At 42.6% G+C, this 13,696-nt stretch overlaps 1 protein-coding gene across 10 annotated transcripts in view; it reads left to right on the top strand.

Annotated features, from left to right (window-relative positions):
- The window catches only part of NIN (ninein), a 107,670-nt gene that overhangs the window by 39,772 nt on the left and 54,202 nt on the right, over window positions 1-13,696 (top strand). For 9 of the 10 annotated variants that reach the window (XR_009739109.1, XM_061430952.1, XM_061430949.1 and 6 more), the window contains 2 exons: window positions 11,890-11,929; window positions 13,428-13,618. Coding sequence is in view for 9 of the 10 variants with exons in the window: in XM_061430952.1 (XP_061286936.1) it covers window positions 11,890-11,929; window positions 13,428-13,618 (231 nt within the window). In the remaining variant the exon portion in view is untranslated. Of the gene's footprint in view, window positions 1-11,889; window positions 11,930-13,213; window positions 13,317-13,427; window positions 13,619-13,696 lie in introns of those variants that run through there. The other variant, XM_061430956.1, reaches the window with a different exon arrangement.

Here is a 13,696-nt window from a genome sequence, read left to right as displayed (position 1 = left end):
TTTTTAACATGCTGTCTAGATTGGTCATAACTTTCCTTCCAAGGAGTAAGCGTCTTTTAATTTCATGGCTGCAGTCACCAACTGCAGTTATTTTGGAGCCCAAAAAATAAAGTCAGCCACTGTTTCCACTGTTTCCCCATCTATTTCCCATGAAGTGATGGGCCTGGATGCCATGATCTTTGTTTTCTGAATGTTGAGCTTTAAGCCAACTTTTTCACTCTCCTCTTTCACTTTCATCAAGAGGCTCTTTAGTTCCTCTTCACTTTCTGCCATAAGGGTGGTGTCATCTGCATATCTGAGGTTATTGATATTTCTCCCAGCAATCTTGATTCCAGCTTGTGCTTCTTCCAGCCCAGCATTTCTCATAATGTACTCTGCATATGAGTTAAATAAGCAGGGTGACAATATACAGTCTTGTACAGACAATATATAGTACTTCTTTCCCGATTTGGAACCAGTCTGTTGTTCCATGTCTAGTTCTAACTGTTGCTTCCTGACCTGCGTACAGATTTCTCAAGAGGCAGGTCAGGTGGTCTGGTATTCCCATCTCTTTCAGAATTTTCCACAGTTTATTGTGATCCACACAGTCAAAAGCTTTGGCATAGTCAATAAAGCTATGGTGTCACAAGTCACCTCTAAATGTTAGCCTCAGGGTAACTTGTTTCTTTCTAGGAACTCATCCTGTAGAGATACGTTAGCAAACAGTCATCTGAAGGGATAAACAACAATCCCTACCCTGTTTCCCTGGTGGCTCAGATGGTAAAGAATATGCCTGCAAGGCAGGAGACCTGGGGTCAGTCCTTGGGTTGGGAAGATCCTCTGGAGAAGGAAATGGCAACCCACTCTAGTATTCTTGCCTGGAGAATTCCATGGACATGGGAGCCTAGTGGGGCCCCAGTCCATGATGTTGCAAAGAGTCAGATAAGGCTGAGCAGCTGACATACACACAACACACACACACAGAGTTTCCCTCTAGGGTTGCTCCAGAGTAGGGGTGTTGCTAAGGGGGGACATTTCATTCCTAGGCTCTTGGTCTAGTTATGCACAGTGTCCTTTCTGCATCCTTATTTGGAAGGCCTTCTCCCATATATTCCACAGATTACAGGTAATTCTCAGTGGCCACAATTCTCTGAGGTCTACCTGTAACTTCACCATTTTCCTCCCACCCAAGAAAACAGAGATGCTGGCAAGTGAGAGTGATGTGGTGTGTGTGTTAGTCGCTCAGTCATGTCTGACTCTTTACAACCCCGTGGACTATAGCCTGCCAGGCTCCTCTGTCCATGGAATTTTCCAGGCAAGAATACTGGAGTGAGTTGCCATTTCCTACTCCAGGGGATCTTCCCAACCCAGGGATCGAATCTGGGTCTCTTACATTGCAGGCAGATTCTTTAAGGTCTGAGCTACCAGGGAAGCCTGATGTTATGGTAGAGATTGCTTTCAAGCACGTAAAGTTTTTAATATAAGTTACATGCAAAGATCCAAATTGCCCCCATGACCATTCATTGTGTACCAACCATTGTGTGTCATGCTTTGGGTGAGAACCCATGTTATGACTGTGGGATCACATTTTGGCCTCATCCTTTGAATAGAATACATGAGTTCTGTGAGTTATAACACCTTGTTATGAGGTGTTTGGGGTTGTGTTTGACTTTTGTTTCAGTTCACATAAGGTAAAACCCTAACATAAATTGTCAACATTTTAATCATCGCCATCCTACCTTCCCCAGCTTTATTCAGGCAATTTGATTCTTTCCTGATGAAGCAGAAAATACCTAACCTAACTGTTAAGCATGCCTCCCCTACCAAGTTTACTTTACAAGGCCATAAAGCCATTGCACAGGGAAAGACCACTTTAATCCTGCTAAGTTTTTTAGCACTAAAATGATATTTTAGAATTTCAGTTAGAAACCCTGAAGGCAAAATGTGCTAGTTTACAAGTGATGGAAGGTTCCAGCATCAGGTTGAGATGTGCATTCACCTTTCAATTTAGTGTGTTTATCTGACAAATAGATCCCTTGGGAGTCTGACATCTCCTCTGGGGTATTGAAGGGAAAATAGTGACTTTTCTTTGTTCGTAGGATCATTTTCACTCAAGGCAGTTCAGTTGGACATTCTATTCTGAATTAATCCAGACTAACAAAGGACACTTTCTTGATTCCAACGTAAGGTATGATTAATGAGAAGGTTTTGGTGGTGGTAGTTTTTGCTTTACTTTGTGAAGAAACAGGTGAGTTTTTAGATTCCAAGAGTACATACCCAGCCCACCCCCCTTATATGCACATATGCAGTGGCTACTGAACTAACCTTGAATTTTATATTCACTTTTCTCCTAAGAGTAGCTGAAAGTGGGGGAGAAAACTAATTCTTGGTTCTATTCTGTATTATTCAGATGTAGTGGAAAAGGTTGACAATGAATACAGTTGGAGCAGGGCCACTTTGCTTTCTGCCCTCATTCCAAACACGGGACACCTTGTTAACTGTTTTCCTCCACAGGGTATAAATCGGGTCTAGTAAGATTCTTATCGTGAGCCAGAGGCTTTAAACAATGGTTTCTTCCAATTGCAGACAATAGGAGTGTAAGTCAAAGCCTTGCAGTTTAAGTGAGGACCTGAGAGAAAAGTTAAAGCCAATTGCTTCATTCAGCCGAGAATGGACATTAAATCAAGCCTTTGTGTCAGGACTGTGGGAGTGGGAGGATGAGTGGTGGTGGTTGTTTAAAACCAAAAACAGAAATGAAGAACCCCAACACTGATTTTACTGCCCTCCGTAAAATCAAACTTCTTCAAGAAGTGTGAAACTGACTTAAATTCTCCTTATGTTCATTTTCATATATGCATAACTTTGTAGCTGAACTTCATGAATTATTCATTTGTGTTGTATAGAGCAGATATTTAATTTTGGAGCAAACTTCTTAGTAACTTGGAGAAGTTCTGCTAAGAGCTTTTGTAGTCAAACCTGTTTTTCAGTTCCTCGCCTGTTACATTGTTTGTTCTGGTCTTAGATAAAATAAGCAGTTGCATTACTGATGCCATTTGCTTCCATCAAATGATGTGAGATTATCAGGAGAGGTTTCCTTATTCATGGAATTCCAGTGATTCCCTTCATATTTCTTGAGTATTATTAGATCTGGCTATTCTCAGAGATGAAACACTCATTCAAGATGCAAATATAGATCATAAAAGTGATATAGAGACACCCCTTCAAAGCTAATAAGTTGCTTTCATTCTAACATAGACACAGCTCTCAGATTTTCAGGTTTGTTGTTCTGATAAGTCCTCCTGTCTTCATCACAGAGGAGGTTCCTTTGGAATCCAGCCCTCATTCTCACTTCTTTCCAGGTCAACAATTTCTAATACTTATTTTCTAACTAGAAAACAGAATCAACAACACTTCAAAAAAAAATTAACAAGTCAATTTAAGTGATAATAGTAACATTTTTCCAACTATAGCATTAGAAAGTATTTTTCAAATAGGAAAGCAGTATCCACTGTCTGAGAGTGACTCGGATGAGCAGGATACCACAAGCAGATGTATGAAAGAATCCTCTTCCTTTAAGGACTTTAAAATCCAGTGAACTGAAACCAGTCCTCAAACTTGGTAGAAAAGGCTTAAGGCTCAGACTCCTTTAAATTCAGCATTTCTTCACACTGGCAGTACCGCAGGGTGTTTGGCATTGCAGCAGGACTTATCTAAATGTGCATGCATTTAAAAATCATACATTAACTCTTGTTATCCCCAGCACTTACTTGTAGCTTTTAATTGCTTTTAGAGATAAAGGAACTGATTTGCATTCTAGTTGTGACAGCCCTGCAATTGAGCAGCTTGTCCCTGGGTTAAGAGATTAGAGTGTGGGGCTGTCAGGGCGCCCTTCATCGCCCTTTCACCTTCAGATTCTGGAAAGCTAGAGATGAAGTTCTCAAAAGTGTGTCCCTGCAGGGATAGTAGCAGCCTGGCTGGGCACACTTAGCTTCCAGTACCTGCCCAGACCATGGCTTTATAAATATTTAGAGTTGTTAAATAGGCCATACCATAGATGCTAACTTTTAAAAGTGCTAAGGTTTCCATCATAAATATTCTCCTAAACTGATCCTGTTTTTGTGTAGAGACTTCCTGTGCTTTCTTAAGTGTGCTCTTCTTGTAAAATGGATACTATGGCTCAGTTTGTTGGGGGAGCTTTGTTACTTTAATAAATTTCCTTTCTCTTCTCTCTGGGCTTGCAAGACTTTCCCCTTTCCAAAAATAAAAAAATAAAAATCTGCTTAAGTCTGCTGAAATCAGCTCAGCTCAGCAACCTTTGCTGGGAAAGAATAGCCCCATGTGTGCGCCATAATCGTTTTAATTAGCCGTACATTCTGAGGGGCACAGAGGTCTGCACTCAAGCAGATGGCTGCTGGGGGCTGAGGTTGGGCTATTGTGGCCAGGGGCCATGCCAGGCCCACGGGCTGCAGATGCTAGCCCAGCCTCGGGGCTAGCAGCTCCTGGATCCCAGAGGCTTGGGCCATCTGCTCTGCAGTCCAGCAAAGCAGGTGTCCCTCCAAAAGAAACATTCCTGAAAGCAGGGCCGCCTGTATGGCCCGCATGTGCGGACACCCTTGTCCAGCTGTAGGACAGCCTGAGAGCTGACCACAATGACCAGCGTGACTGAGCTACGCAGCCCACAGGGTGGGTGCGGGACTCCCTTTGTCTGCTTAAGTGTGTGGGGGGCGTGGGGGGAGCTGCTTTCTGCAGCAGCCGTTTAGGGCCAGGCAGCTTCTGACCATCTCCCCTCTGTCCACTCTCACAGAGGCTGTTGGCCAGCACACATGACATGCTGAGCCCTGCCAGCTGTGGGGACACTGTTCAGAGTGCGGAGGCCCCCCAAGGAGGCCTCGCTCCTATGCTGAATCAAAGGTTGATTGCTTCATCACAACTAACACGCTCAAAGCTGTCATTTCTACAGTCTCTTCTGTGTTTGTTCTTAAAGCCGATGCTGGTCTGTCTGCTGTTTCTTTCCTCTGCCTTTGTCCTAGTGTTGCACACGCAGGTCATAGGAATAATAACTATAACATTTATTTACTTAACAGACACTTAGGACTTAATTTGTAGCATTCACTGTTTTAAGTACTTTCCAAATACTAGCACACCCTTAGAGGTAGGTACCATTGTTCACTTACCCCTAGGGAAACTGCACGCAGGGATTAAGTAACTGGCCCAGGCTTGCATAGCCCATAAGTGAAGAATCCATCTCTGGAGCCTAAACCCTTTACCACATCATTGTTCTTGCTGAAATATTAACAAGAGCTAACATTTCAAAATCACTGCACATGGTGATTGCAGCCATGAAATTAAGATACTTACTCCTTGGAAGGAAAGTTATGACCAACTTGGATAGCATATTGAAAAGCAGAGATATTACTTTGCCAACAAAGGTCTGTCTAGTCAAGGCTATGGTTTTTCCAGTGGTCATGTATGGATGTGAGAGTTGGACTGTGAAGAAGGCTGAGCGCTGAAGAATTGATGCTTTTGAACTGTGGTGTTGGAGAAGACTCTTGAGAGTCCCTTGGACTGCAAGGAGATCCAACCAGTCCTGCCGGGGTCCAGCCCCGGTGGATCCAGGGGTTTCGAAGGGGAGACGGCATCGACGAGGATCAGGAAACAATTGCTTAATTAAACGTTAATTAAGGATATAAAGAGTGGTTAAATAAGGATAGCTCAGTGAGGAAATTCAGTGGAGAAAAGAGGCTGAAATAAGGATAGCTCAGTGAGGAAATTCAGTGGAGAAAAGAGGCTGAATAATTCAGCCAGAAGGTGAGAGAAAGAACGACATGGGGAGACCAAGTTTCGGTGAACAAGGCCCGCACTTTATTTTCCAAAGTAGTTTTTATACCTTAAGTTATGCATAGAGGATAATGGGGGAAGGGGTAGAGTCATGCAGTAAGCCAGGCTTTCTTCCTGCAAACTTATCATATGCAAAACTTTAGGTGATTTGCATCATCTTCTGGCCTGGAGGCCTGTTAACATTTTAAGAAACTTATTTTTCTCTAAAGGTGATTATTCTAAAGTCAGGCGCCACCATCCAAAAGCATTAGATAAAGTTGCATTCCTATAGGGCAAAGGTGTGGTGGGCTATAACAAGAAAAAGAATTAACTCAAGGGTCCAAGATTACAAACATTAAAGCTACTACTTACACCAATTATATTAATCAATACACTGCCAGGGACACAGCAGGTAAGGGATATGGAAACTTAGCAGCAAACATTGGCCCAACAAGTGAAAAAAACCTTCACCAATACAATTTCTAATCAATCTTTTAACTGCTCAAAGGAATCTGTATTTATACAGTTTAGAACATCTCATCCGCCTCACAGTTGGGAGGCTCTGAGCAATCACATGTGGCCGGAAAAACGTATTCAGGCAGGCTAGAGGACTTCCAAAGGAGTTTATAGGTTGAAACACTATCACACCCAGGAACTTTATTAACTGGAGCTGTAAGTTAACTCTTTTTTCAGAGAGAGGTAGTGGGGGACAGGTGAGAGCACAAAGCAGAAAGTAGGCAGACTCTGGTTTTGGGGGTAGATGCTCGAGAATTTCCAGGGGGACTCCTGAGGCTCGATCCCGCCTTTGCGTATGCTGAGCCTCCTTCCTCATAACCTTTGCTATGGGCGGAGCTCCTGCTCCCAGCACAGTCCATCCTAAAGGTGATCAGTCCTGGGTGTTCATTGAAAGGACTGATGCTGAAGCTGAAACTCCAGTACTTTGGCCGCCTCATGCGAAGAGTTGACTCATTGGAAAAGACCCTGATGCTGGGAGGAATTGGGGGCAGGGGGAGAAGGGGACAACAGAGGATGAGATGGCTGGATGGCATCACGGACTCGATGGACATGAGTCTGAGTGAACTCCAGGAGTTGGTGATGGACAGGGAGGCCTGGCGTGCTGCGATTCACGGGGTCACAAAGAGTCAGACAAGACTGAGCGACTGAACTGAACTGAACTGAACATTTCCTAAGACCCAGGCAGTGCCTCCATGTCCCTATGGGAGGGGGTGGTCAGCCCCATTCTGCACACAGAGCAGCAGAGCTTCACCCTGGCAGTCTCCCCCAGCTACCATTTTGCCTCCAGAGTCAGGAATAGCTGGGCTCCCACAGGACGATTTTTTTTTTTTATTAATATCCATTTGTTCTCCAGGAAGAGGCTATTATAAGATTTCAAGGAAAGAAGTTAAAAATCCTTTTTCATTAATTAGTATGGAGAATACATCCCAGCAATTGCCACCCCTTCCTCTCCCACTTTTCTAGAGGTGTTTATGATTACCTCCCTTCTAACACTCAGGGCAGACCAGTGTCTGGAGGCTACCTGCCAGGCTTTACTGCTGGGGAAACCATCAGCAATTAAAGGACCTGGTTCCAGAGTGATGGCTCTTTTTATTGGTGGTATTCCGGTAGTCCAGAGATCTAATCCCTCTCTCCCCCACCTTCTAACCTGCCTTCCCCTTTCTCTCCCCCTGCTTTTTAATTGGAACTACTGGTTCCAGGCAGTGAGAATGAAAATAAATGAGCTGTGAATGAATTGGATCTGTTCCATCCCACCCTCACCCCCTGAAATTGCAATTTAATAACAAACATTCAGCCACTGTGTGATGTGCTTATCTCCCCTTAAAGGAACAGACCTGTGGGGGAGACTGGGAAGAAGCATAGCAAAACATCTGGGTGGTGAACTCAATCTCCAGTTGAAGTGGTCTTGGGATGAAAATATAGCCCTTAGGATAAGTTTGCTTCCCCTTCTAACAGGGCTGGTCTTAGCTGGATCTGTGCTTCTTACACAGGGCTGTAGAGAAACGCTTGGAAAATCGTTACCCCTGGAGATATTAAAATAAGTTATTCCTTACCTTGTCACCACTCACCCTGAATTTGCGTGAAATCACTTAAATTGCTGTACCTGATGCCATTGGTTAGGCTGAATGAGGGGTGCCTCTTTGGATGACTCTGGTCACAGTCCCCAACGCATGTCTCAGATGAGTGTCCCTGATCTTCCTACACTCTGCTAAATTTAGGAGGCATTGGCACCAGCAGCTTTTGCCCTCCTGGAAGCACCTGGGCCTCCCACTGAGCCTGTTCTCTTGATCACGAGTCATAGTGCAGGAGGACCTTGCTGACTAGCAGAGTGGTACATACCCAGGGGGCAGAAGTTTCCCTTTCCCCCACCCCCAGGTCACAGGGAATTCATTCAGTGAGAATTCGAGGGCAGGTGGGCAAAAGAAGTTGTGAAGTTGTACCTATTTATATGGTATAAACAACATTTATAACAGTAAAGGAAATGAAATTGTTTCCCACATTCCCTCAACTAAATATATATTTATTGTCTCTGTTTCCTTCCAGTCTTTGTCTAATTGTATAAATGTTTTTTTTCCAGTGGCATAGTGTTGATGGCATTTTTGTTGTGGTCTTTCATTTAACATTTCATCAGATGTATTTCATGCTCCAAAATGGTTTTATAATTATATAATGACTATATTATGATGTGTTATTATACTTTATGCCCCACTGTTTTTAAATTGTTTTCAATACTTTTCTTTTACCATCAGAAATCATATGAAATTGGATCAGAAAGCATGAACATTTTCATGGCTTTTGATACATAAAGTCATTTCCTTTAGTAAAAAGTAATATCCATTTGTATTGTTTCCAATAACATTAATAGGTCTATTTTATTTTCTTTCCCAAACAGGCCTATTTTAAATCATAACCTTGTTGGTAATAGGAGTCATATCTTAAATACTTGGCTAATTTAATGGGAACAAAATGATTGCTTGGTTTTAATTTATGCATCTCTGAATGCTACTGAAATGAACCTTTCCCCATATTTAATTGGGTTGCCTCTTATGTGAATTGTCTGTATTCTTTGCATATCTGCTGGAGACTTGGCATTTTCTTACAAATTTTTATAAATAACCAATACCTCCCGAGGACAATCAAATTAATCCTTTAAGTTTAAACATGGTAATGAAAAGAAACTGCAAATGTAAATTTAACATGTGCTACATAAACACATGTCCAAGAAAAATAATATCAAATTTTATTTGCTTATTTAGTGCCAGGCACAATTCTAGGCATTTTTACCCAGCTCTGTGAAATATGTACTACTTTATTCCCATTTTATAGATGGAGAAACTGAGGCAAGAGAGATTAAGAAATTTGCTCAAGCTCAAACCCAGTAGGTAAGCCTGGGTTCAGAGCGAGGTGGCAGTCTGATTCCCACCCTCAATAGTCAGACGTGAGAATCGGGGAGCAGGGGTGGCAGGGAAGTGGGAATCAGATGAGGCACCCAGTTGCATAGATTCATGAGATTTTGGAAATAGTACATTGAAGCCTCTTGCTCCTCTGAACTAATTCATTGTTCACTATTTTTAATGAGTTGAGAAGTGAGAAAATGTAAGAAATATATTTTTCTATAGCAAGACACACACCTTGTTGTGTTGGGAATTGTTGCCAAGCATTTTTTGAAGGTGTGTGTTTGCATTTTTCCAACTATTGTCCCGGCGGCGGCTTGTCCAGTGGCACCTATTCTGCCATGTCTCATTTCATTTCTGCTGTTAAAAAGTCATCCCCTGCATGTGATTCGATAGGTTTTATTTTGACCGATGGTTCTTAGATCACAGAAACCTACTTTATTTTTTTCAGGTGGACTGAATGGATTTCATTTTAGGGTGTTTCCAACTTACATGCTGAATGATGAATTTTCACCATTTTGGGTGCTGCAATAATATGAGCATTTGCTCTGTTGGTTGAGGAAATAAATGTGCAGGGATAGACAGGCAGGATGCTTTTATTAGGAGGCATAAAAATGTATACTTTACAAATAAAAACAATTGATTTCTTCCTAGAAACAATAGTGTAAGAAAAATCTATGGACGTCTATTTCCTCCATTGCTCCCTCCCCACCCCCCAACACATCATCCATTCGTCAGGTTTGCAGTGTGGAAATGTGGGCCAATAAAATTATAATCACAATCAAGTAAAAATCACCTTGTGCCACAGTCCCTAGACTTACCATCCCTTTTAGTGACCTTTAGTTGTAGCCTGTGAGTTGTAGTGAGCTTTTATATTTTGAGTTACAGCCTTTGAATGTCTCTCTATGGCAAGGATAACTTAGCACTGGCAGTTTGGGGTTTCAGGTTAGTGTGGCAAATCTTGGTGAGCTCTTTGAATCGGTGCTCTATGCTGTACCTTTCTGAGTGAAATACAGAGCTGTGAAATCCTGGTAGATGGTTACCCTTCAGTTAAGAAGAGAAGAACAAAATAGATGTGCCTAGGTTGGCTGTAGGAACTTGAACTCGTATCAACTTGAACAAGTTACTAAAAGAAATCAACATTTCACCTAAGAATTGTAGATTGCTCACTGCCGCCATGAGGAATCCAAGCTCCGGAGACGGGAGTTAATTAGGTTTGTTTTCCTGTTCGTTTCAAGAATCTAAGAAATAAGTTCCCCTTGTGCAGTTCAGCCACCAAGGAGAGTGGACTGGTTATTTATGTGTTATCAAAGGCTGTGGTTCAGTCATTAAGTTGTGTCCGACGCTGCGACCCCAGGGACTGCAGCACGCCAAGTTCCTCTGTCCTCCACTATGGAGTTTGCTCAAATTCATGTCCATTGAGTTGGTGATGCTATCTAACCATCTCATTCTCTGCTGCCCCTTCTCCTTTTGCCTTCAATCTTTCCTAGCATCAGGGTCTTTTCCAATGAATCAACTCTTTGCATCACTTATCAAAGGTACCTTCATTCATAAAGCTGGATCTTTGCCGAGACAGCAGGAGGTTTTAAAAGGGGGATACACCTTTCTCAACAGGGTTACCTGACTGCGGTGGTTGTAGAACCTCCTAACAAGAGTAATTAGGAAGCTTACTGATGAGGCCAAAGATCACTGTGTACCTACTCATAGCCACTGGTTGGAAGCAGATTTGTACCATGCTTGGCTCATGGAGCAAGGGCTAGATTTTGGTTCTGACGGGTGCCCTGGGCTGGGTGCTTTTGTGTAATACACAAACTACACCTGTATGCTGTGACTTGGAAAAGACTCAGTAGAACATAGCATGATAAGGGGCAAAATGATCCAGTGCAGATCAGTTCCACTGCTTTTAATGTAGTAATTCACTGATAGCGTACATTTTAACTTGAGCTTTCTAGCCTAGCTGTTCGGGGCTGCACCTCTGTCTCCTTTGTGCCACAAACACACCTGTCTCATTCTTGTCTCATGGGTCAGCAAACAGTCTCTGCTCCTTTCTTTCCACTTGGCTGTCTCCAGCCTACCCCTCAGGTCTCAGTCAGATCTTGCTTCTTTCAGGAAGTCTACCCTGAACTTCCAAGGCTGAAGGATACCCAGTTAGGTACCCATTCTTGAACTCCTCCACAATAGCACTTAATACACTACAATGTTGTTCTTTCTGTTTTCTTGTCTGCATGACTTTGTCAGCATATAATCCTCATGAGAGAAGAGCTATGCTTGTCCTGTTCATGGTTGTTTTCCAAAGATGTAGCGTGATACCTCACACCTATTAAACATTTACTGAAGAACAAACTCATAAATGCATGTGTATAAACTCTTTTCAGTTGATGGATTCTGAATATTGGCTTTGGCCTGATTTTATTGGTTGTGCTAGGTTTTGCTATTGAATAAGTGATGTCAGCTCACAGGCCAAATCCTTGGTGAGATGCTGCAGAAGGCGGTGTGGTGTTTCTTAGGCCTCTGCTCTCTATTGGCTCACTGATTGAGGAGAGCCTGCCTGGATAAATGCACTAGAGGGTCCTGAATCATGCGACTTACTCAGATGATGACATCAGGGCCAGAGAGTGATCTGGTCTTGGAAGAGCAGGCTTAGTTCTGAAGCACACTAACCTCCTCCTCTTGCCTCCTCTAGCACTGGAAGACGCAGCGCAGCGAGGAGTATGAAGCAGAAGGTAGGAACTGAGGGTATGCCGGGCCGGCCTGGGAGGGAAGGGCTGCATTCACAGGGCATTCTCCACAACCCCTTCCCAAAGCCCTTCCCTTCTTCCTAATAGCCCTACCTGCTGGAGGCCAGCTAAGAAGCAACCTGAAGTACAACAGCAACAAAAAATTAATTCCCAGTTGATAGCTCATAGTTTTAAATCATTGCATTTAACATCATGCAAGATATGGCAACTGAGATGTGGAATTTCACTTATAGGTTAATTACTGTCTTATATAGACTTTCACATTAGTCTATAAACCATCCCAAACAATTTACTGGTTAAATGCATCCCTTGACAAGTTTCATGGTGATCTCCTCACCAGCAGATGGCACTGTGGTTCAGCTGACAGATCTCCACCCACTTCACAGCCTACCCTGGATTAACTGTACTTAAGTGTAATTACAAATTCTCTAGGCCTCCAACCTGTAAAGACACAGCAGTAATGGGCTTAATGCCTTTAATAAATAGTAGGGGTAGCACTAAATACTCTTCTCAACCCTCCAAGGTTCTTGGAGGCACACAGTATCATGCCAATAATTAGCTCACGTTTAAGTAATGACTTGACAGAATCTCTAATGTGAAAGTAGAAATCTTAACTAGAAGTGAGAACTTTTCATGGAGAATAAATATTTATTTTTAAATAAGTAGGTTGATCCTTGTATCCTCAAATAGAATTTATCCTTAATATGTGCTTAGTCGCTCAATTGTGTCTGACTCTTTGCTACCCCATGGAAGCCCACCAGGCTCCTCTGTCCATGGAATTCTCCAGGTTAGAATACTGCAGTGGGCAGCCATTCTCTTCTCCAGAAGATCTTCTCGAGCCAGGGATCAAACCCAGGTCTCCTGCATTGCAAGCAGATTTGTTACCCACTGAGCCACCAGGGGATCAACTATCCTTAATATACAGATAATAACTTGTAACCATTTATTTTTTAAGTTAGGTTGCTTGTAGGTCAGAATATTCATGTGTAAAGATTTAGAAACAGTCTACTCTTGAGACTTTTATCATTATTTAATGGTATTTACCATGAAATTATTTCCTTCTCAGTAAAACAGTGCTTAGACTAGAAAGAGAGTAGAGATAATAAAGTCTGGTAGCTATAGTTGAGGTAGGATGTATAAAACTCTTTAGAATGGCTCTCAACCAGCCTTCTCTTTCAATCACACCAAAGCCTAAGCCTGTGCACATTTTTCTTTGAAATAAAACAAACCTAGAACCTTGACGTGACTGCCCTGGAATATTTCTTATAGGGATATAACTGCCAGTGAACGAAAGAGTGCCTGTTGGCCTTCTTTGCGGCCTAAGAACCAATGGTTCTGCTTCATTTGAACTTCCGGATCAAATCAACACTTGGTAGTCTCTTTTCTATAGCATTTATTTTCAAAAAGCGTATTTTTCTTTGAGTATAGATGCTATCTCTGTGCAGTTCTTTTAGGGACAATATAATATATGCTTTTATTTTAGGCCAGTTAAGATTTTGGAACCCAGATGATTTGAAAGCCTCACAGACTGGGTCTTTGGCTCCCCAAGACTGGATAGAAGAGAAACTGCAGGAGGTTTGTGAAGATTTGGGGATCACTCGTGATGGTCACCTAAACCGAAAGAAGCTGGTCTCCATCTGCGAGCAGTATGGTTTGCAGAATGTCGATGGAGAGGTGAGCGTTGCGTTGTATTTTTATTCAGGGATAGTAATCGTGATACAAGCTAACCTGGCCACAGGCTGGACACAGCCA

This window comes from Bos javanicus, chromosome 10 (assembly GCF_032452875.1).
Source record: "Bos javanicus breed banteng chromosome 10, ARS-OSU_banteng_1.0, whole genome shotgun sequence".
Classification (NCBI taxonomy): Eukaryota; Metazoa; Chordata; class Mammalia; order Artiodactyla; family Bovidae; genus Bos; species Bos javanicus.
This window is presented reverse-complemented; position numbering and strand designations above follow the sequence as displayed.